Source organism: Rhea pennata, chromosome 1 (genome assembly GCF_028389875.1).
Source record: "Rhea pennata isolate bPtePen1 chromosome 1, bPtePen1.pri, whole genome shotgun sequence".
Lineage (NCBI taxonomy): Eukaryota > Metazoa > Chordata > Aves > Rheiformes > Rheidae > Rhea > Rhea pennata.
Window position 1 is genome coordinate 144,528,982 of NC_084663.1, and position 13,170 is coordinate 144,542,151.

Below are 13,170 nucleotides of genomic sequence, written 5' to 3' on the forward strand. Positions count from 1 at the left end.
GTATTCTATCCTGTTTTAGCAAGGTTTAGCAATCCTGTTTAGCAATATTTTGGACAAGATTTTTCTGTTACTGCTGTGGTTCTATTTAGCTTCCTTGGAGAAGACACTGATATGTTTTTACCTGTGCCAGAAGGAAATCTGGTAGAACTTCCCTTTTCCCACAGCAAAATTTAATATTGCATTTCTGAAACTGCTAATCAGTTACATGTCTCAGTCTAGCAGGTCAGTATGGTACCTTTAAAGCCATATCTTGCAATAGTTAATGCTTCATCTGGATATTATTCTGTCAGCATCCTGACAAATGTCATTCCTGCCTGTAAGGTACTTGTAAATTTACAACTTTTTATGAACCACTTATAAATAGAAATGTAATGCTGTTTGAGATCACTCAAGCTTGCACATTCTCCAAAATAGTAACATCTTTATGTTCAAGTACTCTTGCACCAGGCTTCTATTACTCTTTTCCTAGAATGTTACAAGTTCCACCTGCAACTTTGAAATACTTGCTTACATTTCTTTCTGAAATCATTAGAATGTTAATTTTACCTGAAAGTAAAATTTCAAAGAAATTTGAAAACTTTCACTATTTATTTATATTTATTTATCTATTCTTAATCCAAGAAATTGGCATTATTCTCATCTTTGTAATACCACTGGAGATCTTAAAATAGAACTAGGCTGGAAGGCATCCATCAGACTGATTAACCTACTTGTGCGTTGCCTATATGGTTATGTATAATGAGGATGTAACCAGAAAGAAGGTGTAAGCCTTGGCTTTTTATTTGCTATCACAGTCGGGCTTTTTTCTCTGTTCTCTTCATTCTTAGCTAGTACCATATCTGCAAATGTATTGTTTAATTGCGTTGATTATGTAATTTATTCACCACCACCACTACAACCTTTGGGGTGTTAACCTCATCACTGCATAATTCATTGCTTATAGTAAAAACTCTTGTGAGGCTGTATTATCTTACATTTTTTAATGTATGTAATATAGAATATTCACACTGTATTCTCTTGTTCCTATTTTGGTGCATTGCTATATTAGAATTAGGAGAATATTATTTTAAGGATTTTTTTTGTGAGTGAGTTTTTATCTTTTAGTTTGTTTTTTAGTTTTTTTCCAATATTTCCCAACTCTGCAATTCTTAGCCTTTCTTTGCATGGCTGGCCACTGTGAATGTACCATTTTATTACAAATTTAAAAGTTGTAGAATCCTTTTGCCTTCCTGTCCAGTGCTGGTAAAGCAATTGGAAGAGCCATATCTTTTTAGGGATAGAAATTGCTTGTGCTTTTGTGAGGTTATTTCCAGGAAAACTGAATAGTACATCTGAAAGGATCAAAGACTGAAGACATTGAATTAAAAAAAAGAATCAGAAAAGACAGCAGAATGTAGCATAACAGGAAAATGTGCTTCAGAAGGAAGTAAATCACGTGGATCTCATTCAGACATGTCTGAGTGGTTACTGCATTTACATACTGTAGGAGAAGAAAGCATATGAGTATATGGCCTTACTGGCCATGTTGTTGTTTGTTCTTTTCAGTTATTTTGTTGTTTTCTCTGGTTTTATTACTTCTTTGTAGTGTGCTTTTTTTTTTTTTTTTTTTTTTTTTTTTTTTTTTTTTTTTAATAGATGCAAAAGGCACTTTTAAGGTCTGGAAGTCAACTACTACTATTATAAAATCCACCTACAACCAACTCCTGAGTATGAGGTAGTCATCTAAACTTAAATTCACATGGTGACATCGTGTACATGTAAGGTTCTGAGTCAGCATACAGGGGTGAGGTACAGTGGTTATTTTTGCCCCTTTCTTGCTGACATTTTCCCACTGCTTTAACACTGTGCCCCTGGGAGCACTGTTAAGTGATTCTGAAAATTGCACTCAAATAGAATCCAAGTTGGAACTAAGAAGTATGAAAGGCTGCTGTAGCTGCAGAGTTTAAAATGATTATTTTAAAAACATTATTCCTGTTTTCTTTCCTGGTGCTACCTTCAGTACATGAGCATTTGAAAGGACTTTCTAATTTATCCTAAATTAATGTAAATCATTTTTCCCCCTTTTGATACATGCTTTGAAATTTGTAGTAATTCTAAATTCCACCAACAATTTTTCCCATTTGGAAAAAGCATGTGTTTATCACCTGCTCTTCCTGGTGAAGCACCTTATTTTGGTGTGGTTCTTTTTGGGGTTTGTCTTTTTTTTTTCTTTTGTTTTCTTTTTTTTTCTTTTTTTTTTTTTTTTTGTTCACAGTTGTGTTCTGCGTGTATGTTCTTCCCCTTTCCTGCTCCCCTCTTTTTTAAAAACAATTTAGCTCTCACACTATACACAGGGTGACACTTGGTATAAAGGTAGGGGGAGCTGAATTGTTTTCCTAAGTATGCAAACATAGGAAAGAAATTTCTATTTGCAGTCCATCTAAGTCTTAGAGAGCATCACTCAAAATTGTTAAGAAAACTGTTCAGTAAGGTCCCCCTCTCCTTTTCTTAGTTGCTCTAGCTTTATAGAAGGAACTGCACTTTCCTTGATGAATTTTTACTTGGCTGAGAAATAGAGAATATAAAGCAGAGCACCAGAACTAAGTTGTAACACATTCTTGCGTGCATACTGCTACTTAAAGCTCTTATTTGGGGGTATAAGTTTTTGTGATAGAAGTTTCGTCACATGATGTTTATGCTGTCCTAAGATCTGGCAGTATCAGTTTCAGTGGTGACTCCTACTGTTTTGTGTGTGTGCGCCATCTTGCAACACTTTAAGGGGTTGAAAAAAAAACTGTTTGCCTTTTTACGGTTTTAACATCTTTCAGTGTGAGTTCTTAGGAACCTGGCATCTCTACCAAATGTTACCCCAACTTTGACTGCTGTGAAGGCCATCAGGGTGAATGGGCAATGGTGAGCATGTTAAAACAGAGTTCAGCTTGTGGTAGGGCTTTGGTATTTACCCATTCTAGTTTGTCAGTTTAATTAGTGAAGTTCAGACGTGTATTTCTTAAGTGAATTGAAGTTGTTGCTCCTACAGAATTGCAGGGAATTGTAGAGGCCAGTTTAGGGTTATTCTTGGAAAAAAATCAAGTCCCTAGGTATCTACTTGGATACATTTCCTGTCTTGAAAGAATTGTTCATGCTGCATGAAGAACAGGAGGTTTATTCATGCATCCTCTTTGCTTGCAAACATATCATTTAATCCACATACTACATGGGATTGTTAATGCATGTGCTCTGGGGAAATACATTAAATGAGTTGCCTGCTGCTTATAGTGTTATTCAGAAGTGAAATAAGTAAAAGGAGCTTGGCTCATACAAGGCAGTGCTTGAGAGAAAGGTCACTGTTTTCTCTGGAACTGATCACATTTACGCACATATAAGTATAGCCTGGGACAAAACAGAGAAGACTGAGTTAGGAATTACTGTACAGTATCAGGCCTGTGGCCCTCTACTCTCAGTATTGTGCTTGCCATTGCTTCTCAGGCTTTTGGAGAAACTCGAGTGCATGTTCTTACCAAATTCATATCTGATAGGTTCTTCCTGTAAGGACTTGTTGTTAAATGGCAATGTAGAGCCAGGAAATGCTTTAGGAGCTTGCTGCTGCAGCTCCACACATTGCCCTGGTACTACAGTGTCTTCAAGTGCACTGTGACCCCCACCTGCCCCTCCTTGGTGCTGCTCCAAGGGTGGAGAACATCATGATGGGAAACTTGTGATACTGCTTCTCAGTTAAAGCATAGCCAGGCTGATCCCAGGCGTGCTATAACATGTAGCTTATTCCCTCCTTTATTTGCCAAAGCAGAAGAAAATGACATGTTTTGAGAGCGTTGCCTGATCAGTGTTTAGCCTACCAAGGAGAACATCAACACACACTTAAATCTCAGTAGTTGTCAGGCAGTATGGAGCTATTTGCATGGAAATACTTGCTTTCATTTGTTAGAAAGCAAGCTTATATTATTAGCAACACTTTCTTTGCATGTGAGAAGCCTCATTTATGACCAGTTCGTTGTTTTGCCTTTTACCAAAGTCACGTTAAACAGCAATGAAACCTGGTGTTATGACTTGCAATTGTTTTGTGCTATGCAAGAAAGACAACTTTGTTTTGTTACACTTCACTGATTTCTAGTCCTCGATAACGTATTTCATCTCATCTCTGCCAAAATAAATTCATAGGTTTGTGAGCCACTTTCTAAAAGGATTTTGAAAAGTAAGGAGGTATCAGAACTAGTTAGAAAACTATGAAGCAAGCATTTGCTTATATAAATCTTTTACTTTCATGGCTTAGGAGTGAGCCTACGAACTAGGTCAGGTAATTCTCAATTTAATGAACAGATTTTTTTTTAAAAAAAGTGTTTGATTTATGATGATAATTTCTTGAGGAAGCCTTGAATACAAATAATTTGGGCCTAATAACTTATCAGTTTGCATGGTTCTTATTTCTGAACTTGTCTAACTAGTAAAAGATTAAACTTGGTTTTATCTGGAATGATAAAATGATAAATAACTGTGCTTGAGCTCAAGTATTTTTTTCTCTACTGTCTTTTAAATTCTCAAAAAAAAAGGTGCATGTTTCTCATCTCTCCTGTATTTCCATTAAGCATCCAGTGGTATTAGTTCCCTAGTTACCTGTCTCATAATCTATAAGTTCTTAGATTCAACTCCCTGCTGCTTCTGTATTGACATGCAGGTAAATCTTTTTGTTCAGTTACCTTTTGACAAATACCAAATGTTATGCACTGTACTCAATTTCTTTCTTCTTTTTTCCAGAATCAAGAACAACTTAGAGAAGAGGATTCTGATTTTATTCTGAATGACGGCGACCTTACCGTGACATACGGTGATACAACAATAACTGCTAATGGTTCTTCTGGCCCCCATACAGCTACCACTAGCCTTGATGGCAGGAGAACAAAAAGTAGTTCAGAGGAAGCGCTGGAACGTGATTTGGGAGCAGCAGATCATGAAGTTACAAGCAGGGGCACCCGGCTAGTGTTTCCTCTGGAAGACAATGCATGATTACTGACTCAGTAAAAACAACTCTTGCTCTGTGGATGGATCAAGGAAGACTGCAGGCCACTGTGTCACTTGAGGTGGGGATGTTTATTTAAACAAGTTAACACGTTTAAGTGGTTCTATTATGGTCTGAAGATGTCAAACTTGACCTGTTTTTTTAATCAAGACGTTAACAGTGGGGTTTTCTAAATGTCTTGAAAATAGACAAATGTGGAATCTGGTCATTCCCCTCTCAAGCCACATACCGAATCTAAGTACACGTAGCATGCTGCAATTGTCTTGTTCAGGTGCAGCAGCAACTCTCTCTGGGAGGAGGTATGTGAAAACCCTGTCACAGAACTGAGCTTGTCTTGGTTTAGCTTGGGAATGCTGGAGAAGAAATATAAACAAGATTATTATTATGAGATAAAAAGGGATGTGTGCGTATTATCTGAGTGTGGAGAGATGCACTGTTAATTTCTCTAGTGAGCTTGAGGAAACTAGACATAAAATGGGACAGTATGCTTTAGGACTACAGAGGCATGAATGTGACACTGTGGGGAATCTGTTACTGCAAGCTACCCTTAATGTATTTCAGAGAAAAAAAAGGGAAAATAGATTTCTTCACTAGCCATGTGTTCAAACAGGAAGGCAATGAGAGCTGTTTGTCCCTTTAACTTTGGACAATGTGACTATTACTATTAGCCTAACTTGTAGTGCCTCAAAGGAAAAGCATCCAACTTCTTGTGGTCTAATTCTTACCTGACCTGACACAAGCGTGCAGCCAGGCTGTTTTGGGTAGAAATAAAGAGGCAAAACTTTCTCTTCCCTAAGGCTGTTAAAATCAGATGGAGACAGCTGGAAACTTGTCTTGGACTTGGGAGAAAACAGCTGATGATAATTATTAAAAACAAAAACAAAACAGTATTGAACTTGCATGAAACCATAAGGTTTCGTATTTCTCAGAACAATACATAGACTCTGCTTACAGTTTTTGTGTGATAAACAGAAAACATTTAATTAAAAGGACAAACAAATACTACTGACTTTACCATTTGTGATTATTCTAAAAGAAAGGTGTTTATTCTTGTCCTCTTTTGCAGAGTAGATGTGAAACTTCAGTGGGGCACTGCACAAGAATATTTAAGCTGCAAAAGTGACAAAATGTAGTATCATCTCAAATGTGAAAAGAAAAATATCTTTGCCTAGTATTTAGCCCATTTAAATGTAGGCTAGCTTTAACTTACTGCTAAATGCTTTCTAATTTCCATATCAGGAGATATCATTGTCTTTGCCAATAGCTGAAAACTGTTACGCTTTGAATAGCAGTTCAGCTATTTAAAGCATGCTAAAATGGGGTTTCATTCTCATGTCTCAATGTTTTTTTAATAGTTTTGTGGCCCACTAATGTAATGTAATATCAGTTTGTCAAAAAAGCGTGTTTTTCTTGCTGCCATTTCAGTTGTTTCTCTCATAAAATTGTGTGTGAGTAAATATCCACTGTTTCTCCTTAACTATTAAATGTAATAATGGGATAACTTGAGTATCACAACTTACTGCTGCAGAGAAACATTGCTGTCATATTGTCGAGTTTGCTTTCTTTCAAATGTATTTTCTAACGACAGTGATCTACCTCCTTGTCTGTCCCTCCAAGGTAATGTTTGAAAAGGATATTGATCTGTAATGACTGTCTAACCTATAAAGAGACAACAAGAGATTAGAAGCGTGGGCTTTTTTTTTTTTTTTTTTTTTTTTTTTGGGGGGGGGGACTGAAAATCAGGAAAAGTAATCTGGTCTGATCTCTGTTCTCAAATGGTAAAGAGTAACAAACACTCATGAAAATCCCAGAACAGAACAACTCTTTTTCTCTTCTCCTCTGGTTCCAAGAATGGCAAAGCAGATAGCACTGATGCATACACTGTTTATACTGTTACCAAGGCTTGACCTTTTTTTTCTTCTTTTTTAAGTGTTGGCAGTTGAAAAAATAGCTTCCTCCTAAATTAAGAAAACAAATGCATTGGTTTTGGACAATTCTAACTCTTTGGAACCCACTGCTGTGCACACTGACTGAGGACTTAGGACTTCTTCAACAATGAATCTGAGTTACTAGCTGAGTCATACGAACCATCTTTTTTTGGTTTGAAACAGTGGAATTTGTCCAAGATAAGTGGACTTAATGCAGTGAGACAAATCTTCATATGCAAGTTGAGGCTGAAACTTAGCAAATGGCTTTGGCAGCAAAACAGCCTTCTACATAACTAGAGATCTGTCTCTTCTTTGAAAGAAGTGTCCTGGAAGCAGAAATTGTTTCATTAGTTTCCTCAGGAAGACTAAGCCTTTTGGTAGCATCATAAACCATCTCAGTACAGATGCTTTTCCATGTTCATAATTCCTGTAGCAGGGATGTAAGATTGATTGGAGTTCACTAGTAAGACCAGAATGGGGTTGTGAAAGAGCAGCTAAAGTTGATGTCAACCATTGGTGAGAGGTGAAGAATGTAATATTCTAACTTCATATTCAAAAATTACTTGTGATGCTTGTCCAACAGTCTGAGGAGAGGCGCATAAACACAAGCATCATTTTCATTCATACTTTAAAACAATGAATATGATTCATTTTTTAATCTATTTTCATTTTAAATCTTGCAAAATTTGACTTACTGTGAACTAAAGGTAAAAAATAGCTGTCGTCTTATTGATAGTGATCCTTATACAAATTTCCTGAGGGTCGACTTTACTGAAAAAAGGAAGAAAAAAAATCTGTACTAAAACACTGTGTAAATCCAGTGACTCGTGCTCTCCGATAGACCCCTCTTTGCATATATCAGTTTCAAAGAATAGTTTAATAGTTTTAATTCCTTTCCACTAAGATCCTGTGATGATGAGCTGGAACTTAACCTAACCATATAGCTCTTCTATCTTGGAGTTTCTGCATAGAAAACACAGCTTAAATTTGAAAAGAGCAGCAAAGAAATAATAAATGTAAGTATTCCTTTCAAATGAAAAAGAAAAGTTTTAAGATGTGTCTTAGCTGAAAAAAAATACTGCTGTATTAGGCTAGGTTTTTACAGCTTACATGGCTGTCCCCTGTATGTGGGACTGAGTCACAGTTTTTTGCTTATTATTTCATGAATTTACTGCTGAAAAACTGCATCTGAAGTGGCCAAGGAATGTGTTTGTTTAATGAAGAGTAACACCTGTGTCTGGAGATTGGCTGAATGAAGTTTCTAGTCATCTTTCAGTACCTCACAGAAACTAATAGTGACAGTGAAGCAAGACTTTTGCAGATGCTTGAAATCCCAAATACAAACAAATCTCTCTGATTTAATCGTGAGTGTTAAAGGCTGCAGCAGTACACAAGCAATGCAAACATTATATTTAAACAGAACAAAAAACCTAAACCTTGCTATGTATTCATCTCTAATGTTTTGGGAGAAAATTAGAAATATTTAAAGAATTTGAAAGGATGTGAGAATTATCTGGAAAACCTTGGCTTCTTGTGCTTTGTATGCTAGTTATCTTTTGAGAGTAAGAAATGAGCATGTTTGGAGTCACCTGGGCAATACTGCACAACTTCTGTGCAGTACTGTGACAGCTGAATCTCTTAACTTCTGCAGGATTGTGGGCCTTTAATACCAACCTTTATCAGTGAATGCTGAATAGCTATTACAGGATTCCGCTACTATCAAGAAGCGCAGTCTCATTATAACCACAGGCGTAACGCTGGATTTTGGGGGTGCTGTGCATGAGAGGGGCTCAGAGCCCAGCTTCCACTGACTCCAGCAGTATCTCTGAATATTCTGATCTCAAAGCATCAAGTTACCAGAAAGGAGGCACATTGACAAGCGTGCTTATGCTATGTGTTGCAGTGCTGTGCAGAGACATCTGACTCTTGTTAACGCAGGGAACCATGTTAGCTATCTTCTCTGGAAAAATACAGAGACTGAGTAAGAGTGAAGTATCAAAGACCTAATACCTGACCTAACGTGGCACTGTTTCAAAGATATGAGCTTTTGGCCTCTGAAAGTGCCAACAATATTACTTTTACTTTTTTTTTTTTTTTTTTTTTTGAATCTGAAGGAATTCCCATTTGAAAAAGGATTGCAGAAATTTAAATGGAAAAAAAAATCTAAAGTTTGTTGGCTGATCTTCCAAAGAACTGATCTGAGGCAAATGCATATTGATGGTTAATACTAAAATGATAGCTATTGCTTTTACACAAGGCTGGGGGAATGCCTCATTGTAGGAAACTGCCTAGTAACGTTAACAGAGAGCACAAGCAGTTTATTCTGTGATTTTTAACTGCCAGAGAGTCTAATCAGAGAGACTATTTGTATCCAAGAGTTGAAAGCTTGTTCTTTCTGTATAACTTTAACTTAATTTGAACTGCAGTCTCTCTTCAGACAGAGATTTCTTTAATTCTGAAGGGTGAAACACTGGCCTGTAATATCCTTCACATGCCTTTCAAAGTATGATTCAGTGTTTCTTTTAGCTGTTTGAAGTAGTTCACAGGAATAACATGTTTGACCTCAGTCTTGGCAGACACGGTCTCTGCTTTCGCATGAGTGTGGGAATGGAATTCGAGTACTCTTCTGTTTTAACTTCATGTGCTTTTCTTTAAGATAGGAGTTAGGGGATAACCTTTGCAGGGAGCAACTAGAGCACTTACAGATGCATCAGCAGGGAGTATTCCTCTCCAAAATAGTGAGCTCAAGATACACTGTAACTTGCAAGCAAGGGAGGATAAACCTTCACCAGGAGACCCAGAATATCCATCAGGAAAGAAGCTAGCATATACCCAAACTGGCTATATACAGTCTTGGTCGCAATTAAGAGTCACAGAGTAAGACAGAGCAGATCTCCTGCAAAGTAAGGCAGAGCTTGAATATGCTCCTAAGAGAAAAATATGTCAAAAAAATTTTTCCTTGTAAGATGGAGCTTATGCAAACCCTATTTGCTGTGTAGTAGGAGGGCCTGTCTTAAATTTGGGGAGGAGAGTTTCTCACTGCACAGTGAGAAACCACGGATGCCTCTTGGCCTGGAAATTTTGGGAGTGCCCTTCTGAAAAATAAAGTTCCAGTAGAAATATGCCTGCGAAGTGAAGGAGGAGGAAAGTTTGGAGGAAGTAGTGAATTACAGAGCCAGGAAATGGCTTAAACAGGCAGCTTTGCTGTGAGAACAGCATTGTAAACAACTATGCTACTCTTAATCTTGCAGTCTTTAAACTCTGAGAAATTCTGTGAACTTCTGCACACCTTTTCCTAAATAAGGTTAATGGATATTGCAAAAGTAATTTGAACTTTCCCCCATCTCAATTTCATGACAAAATGGAAGGCTTTAACAGGGAAACAATAGTCCTGAGCATGGAAAGTGACTTTGAACAACTTTTTTTTAAAATAATCTCTCTCTACTACTACGCTTTCTTGAATCAAAAAAAAAAGCCTTTTGTCTATTTGAATATAGTTCTAGGGTAACAGTAGTCTGGCAAATACTGAAGTGTATTTCAACATATGCACACACACAAATTCACATTAATGTAAATGTAGGGTGATCATTTGAAACTCTGTTGTACAGACAAATGAAATTCCATTTGTTAATTTGGTACTTTGATTTATGCAAGCATTTGCTGTGGAATTTAGTTGTGTTCAACAAAGTGATTAAATGCCAGAATCAGTTCACATTTTTTCAGAAAATAAAATGACCCATGCAGTTTGGATGCTTTTTGCAATACACCATAATCTTATGCTACTTTCTTAATCATGATCTATTGTACAGTGCTCAGCATGGACTTGTGGACTTTCAAAATACCACTGAGTTTGAAATTTTATCTATAGACTGCAACTGATTGAGGAATGTGTAATTATACTATGTGAATCCTTATTGTAGAGATACAACTCATTATTTATATTAGAATAAAGGATTTTCTGTCCTGCCCACACTGTCTACATCAGGGACCTTGGTGGCATGGAGAAGGGTCAGCAGGGAGGGAGAGAAGCTCTGTCCTTGTGAATACCTAGCTATATGGGCACAAGTAAAGCTGGTGCCTCTCCCAGGATCACATACTGTTAGCACAGAGCCAGGATGCAAAGATTTATATTGGTGCATGTAAATAAGTATCAGTCTTCATTCTGGGGGAATTTAGAAGTTTGGGCTAGTTCTTTCCTTGACATAATCATAGAATCAGTAAGGTTGGAAGGGACCTCTGGAGATCATCTAGTCCAACCCCCTGGCTCAGCAGGGTCACCTAGAGCATGGTAGATGGGGTTGCATCCAGGCAGGTTTTGAATATCTCCAGAGAAGGAGACTCCACCACCACTCTGGACAACCTGGTCCAGTGCTCTGTCACTTTCACAGGGAAGAAATTCCCCCTCACGGTCAGGTGGAACTTCCTGTGCTTCAACTTCTGCCCATTGCCTCTTGTCCTGTCACATGGGACAACTGAAAAGAGTTTGTCCCCGTCCCCTTGACACCCTCCCTTCAGATATTTATACTCATTGATAAGATCCCCCCTCAGTCTTCTCTTCCCCAGGCTGAAGAGGCCCAGCTCTCACAGCCGTTCCTCATAGGGCAGATGTTCCAGCCCTGTCATCATCTTTGTAGCCCTACGCTGGACTCTCTCCATTTTCCTCTTGTACTGAGGAAAATGCTTTTTGATTTTTTTTTAATTAATTAATGTTTTTTAATTAATTTTTTAGCCCCCAGTTTCTTGCATTTTTTTAACCTTTGATAGCTTGAAAGCATCCTATATAAATACATTTGGTATGTGTTTAAGGAAGAAGGGGACGGGAGGCAGAATAATCAGACTTCATCATCTTTATGCCTGAGCACAATGTCAGAACAATGCTAGAGTGCTACCTGATGCATACTCAGCTAATTAGATAGAAATAATTTGAAATACTATACTTGCTGTTCACTTTGATGTGATTATTGGGAGGGAAAAAAAAAAAAAAAAAAAGCCAAATTGATTCCCTCAGAGAAACTGAATGCTTACCTTTAAAGGGTTTTTGCTGCAATGTTAAAATACTTTAGGCTATGAAAAATAAACTGGATTTATTTTGAACTAGTAAAGTGTTATTGCAAAGGCAGGGAGACTATCATCTACTGTCTGATTTTAAAATTCTGTCCTAAATTGCATGACTGAATGTTTTAATATTGACATGATGTAATACCAGAAAGCAGAATACCAGAAGACATTCTTCTAGCTCATAAGATATATTAGTCATAATCATTGTGAAACCTCAGCTTCCGGCACAAGGGGTCATTTAAGGTGAGTTTTAGTCTGATTTTAGTTTGGCCTATCAGAAGTGCAGAAAGGGACATGACCCTTCAGTGGAGCAGGGAAAATGTAAACCATCTCAGAACGGTCCAAATTTGGTGTTTGCCTGTTGTGTAGGAGAAATTTGGTGTTGCTGCTTTCTTTCCTCCCCTTCCCTCCCCCAACCCCTCCTAATGCTGAAGTAATTACAGTAAGCAGCAATTCAGTAAAACTGGAATGTGAGAGTCTCGCTAGTGAAACATTATCTTCATGGTGCTGACAACACGGCAACAATCTTTCTGATACCTGTGGTTTAAGCTGTGAGAATATAGGAAGGACAATAACTTGGCAGCTTCAGAGTTTTTGTTTTTTTTTTTTTTTTCATTTTAGGTTATTAGTGCAGTTAGAAAATTCAGGTGTTATGAATCTCTAGTCTACAAGCTCAGTACTTTAATGACATTAAATAGCAATGGATTATTGTTTAACCAAGGAAACGGATAGGAAAAAGAGAGAAATCAAAATCTGTGAAAGCTCTCTGCATGTTCTAGGGACATTAGTAGTGAAGAAGGGGGATGGGAATGGAAACACCTGGGCTTTCTGCCCCTGCTCTGTGTACCTACTTAATGAACATTCAAATGTGTGGACAGATATGGCTGTAATTTCAGGCTTGAACATGCTGATTGAGGCATCATCCACTCGTTCCTTTCTAAAGATAGGAAATCCTAGTGCTTTGTGGAGCTTCTGCTCCATTAACAAAATGTTTCCGGTAAGGTATGACCATAAAGATACCTATTCAGGTCAGTGAAGTACTTTGTCTTTACAATTCTTATGTAATATTCATTTACTTTGCACAGACCTTGCAGTCATTGAGAAGCAGGCCTAGTGCTGCTAACCTTTTTAACAGTTCACTGTTTTGCACGGAGTTCTCTTGTTAGCTGA

At 37.5% G+C, this 13,170-nt stretch overlaps 1 protein-coding gene and 1 non-coding gene across 3 annotated transcripts in view; both read left to right on the top strand.

Moving 5' to 3' along the window:
- The window catches only part of SLC9A7 (solute carrier family 9 member A7), a 75,669-nt gene extending 68,975 nt beyond the window's left edge, over positions 1-6,694 (top strand). For both annotated transcript variants that reach the window (XM_062601553.1, XM_062601554.1), the window contains one exon: positions 4,753-6,694. In XM_062601553.1, the coding sequence (XP_062457537.1) occupies positions 4,753-5,001 (249 nt within the window). In that variant the 3' untranslated portion in view covers positions 5,002-6,694. The remainder of the gene's footprint in view (positions 1-4,752) is intronic.
- On the top strand, positions 3,457-3,642 carry LOC134135799 (U2 spliceosomal RNA). Its single transcript, XR_009957383.1, has one exon. It is a non-coding gene; the product is annotated as a U2 spliceosomal RNA (small nuclear RNA).
- Positions 6,695-13,170: the final 6,476 nt, after the last annotated feature.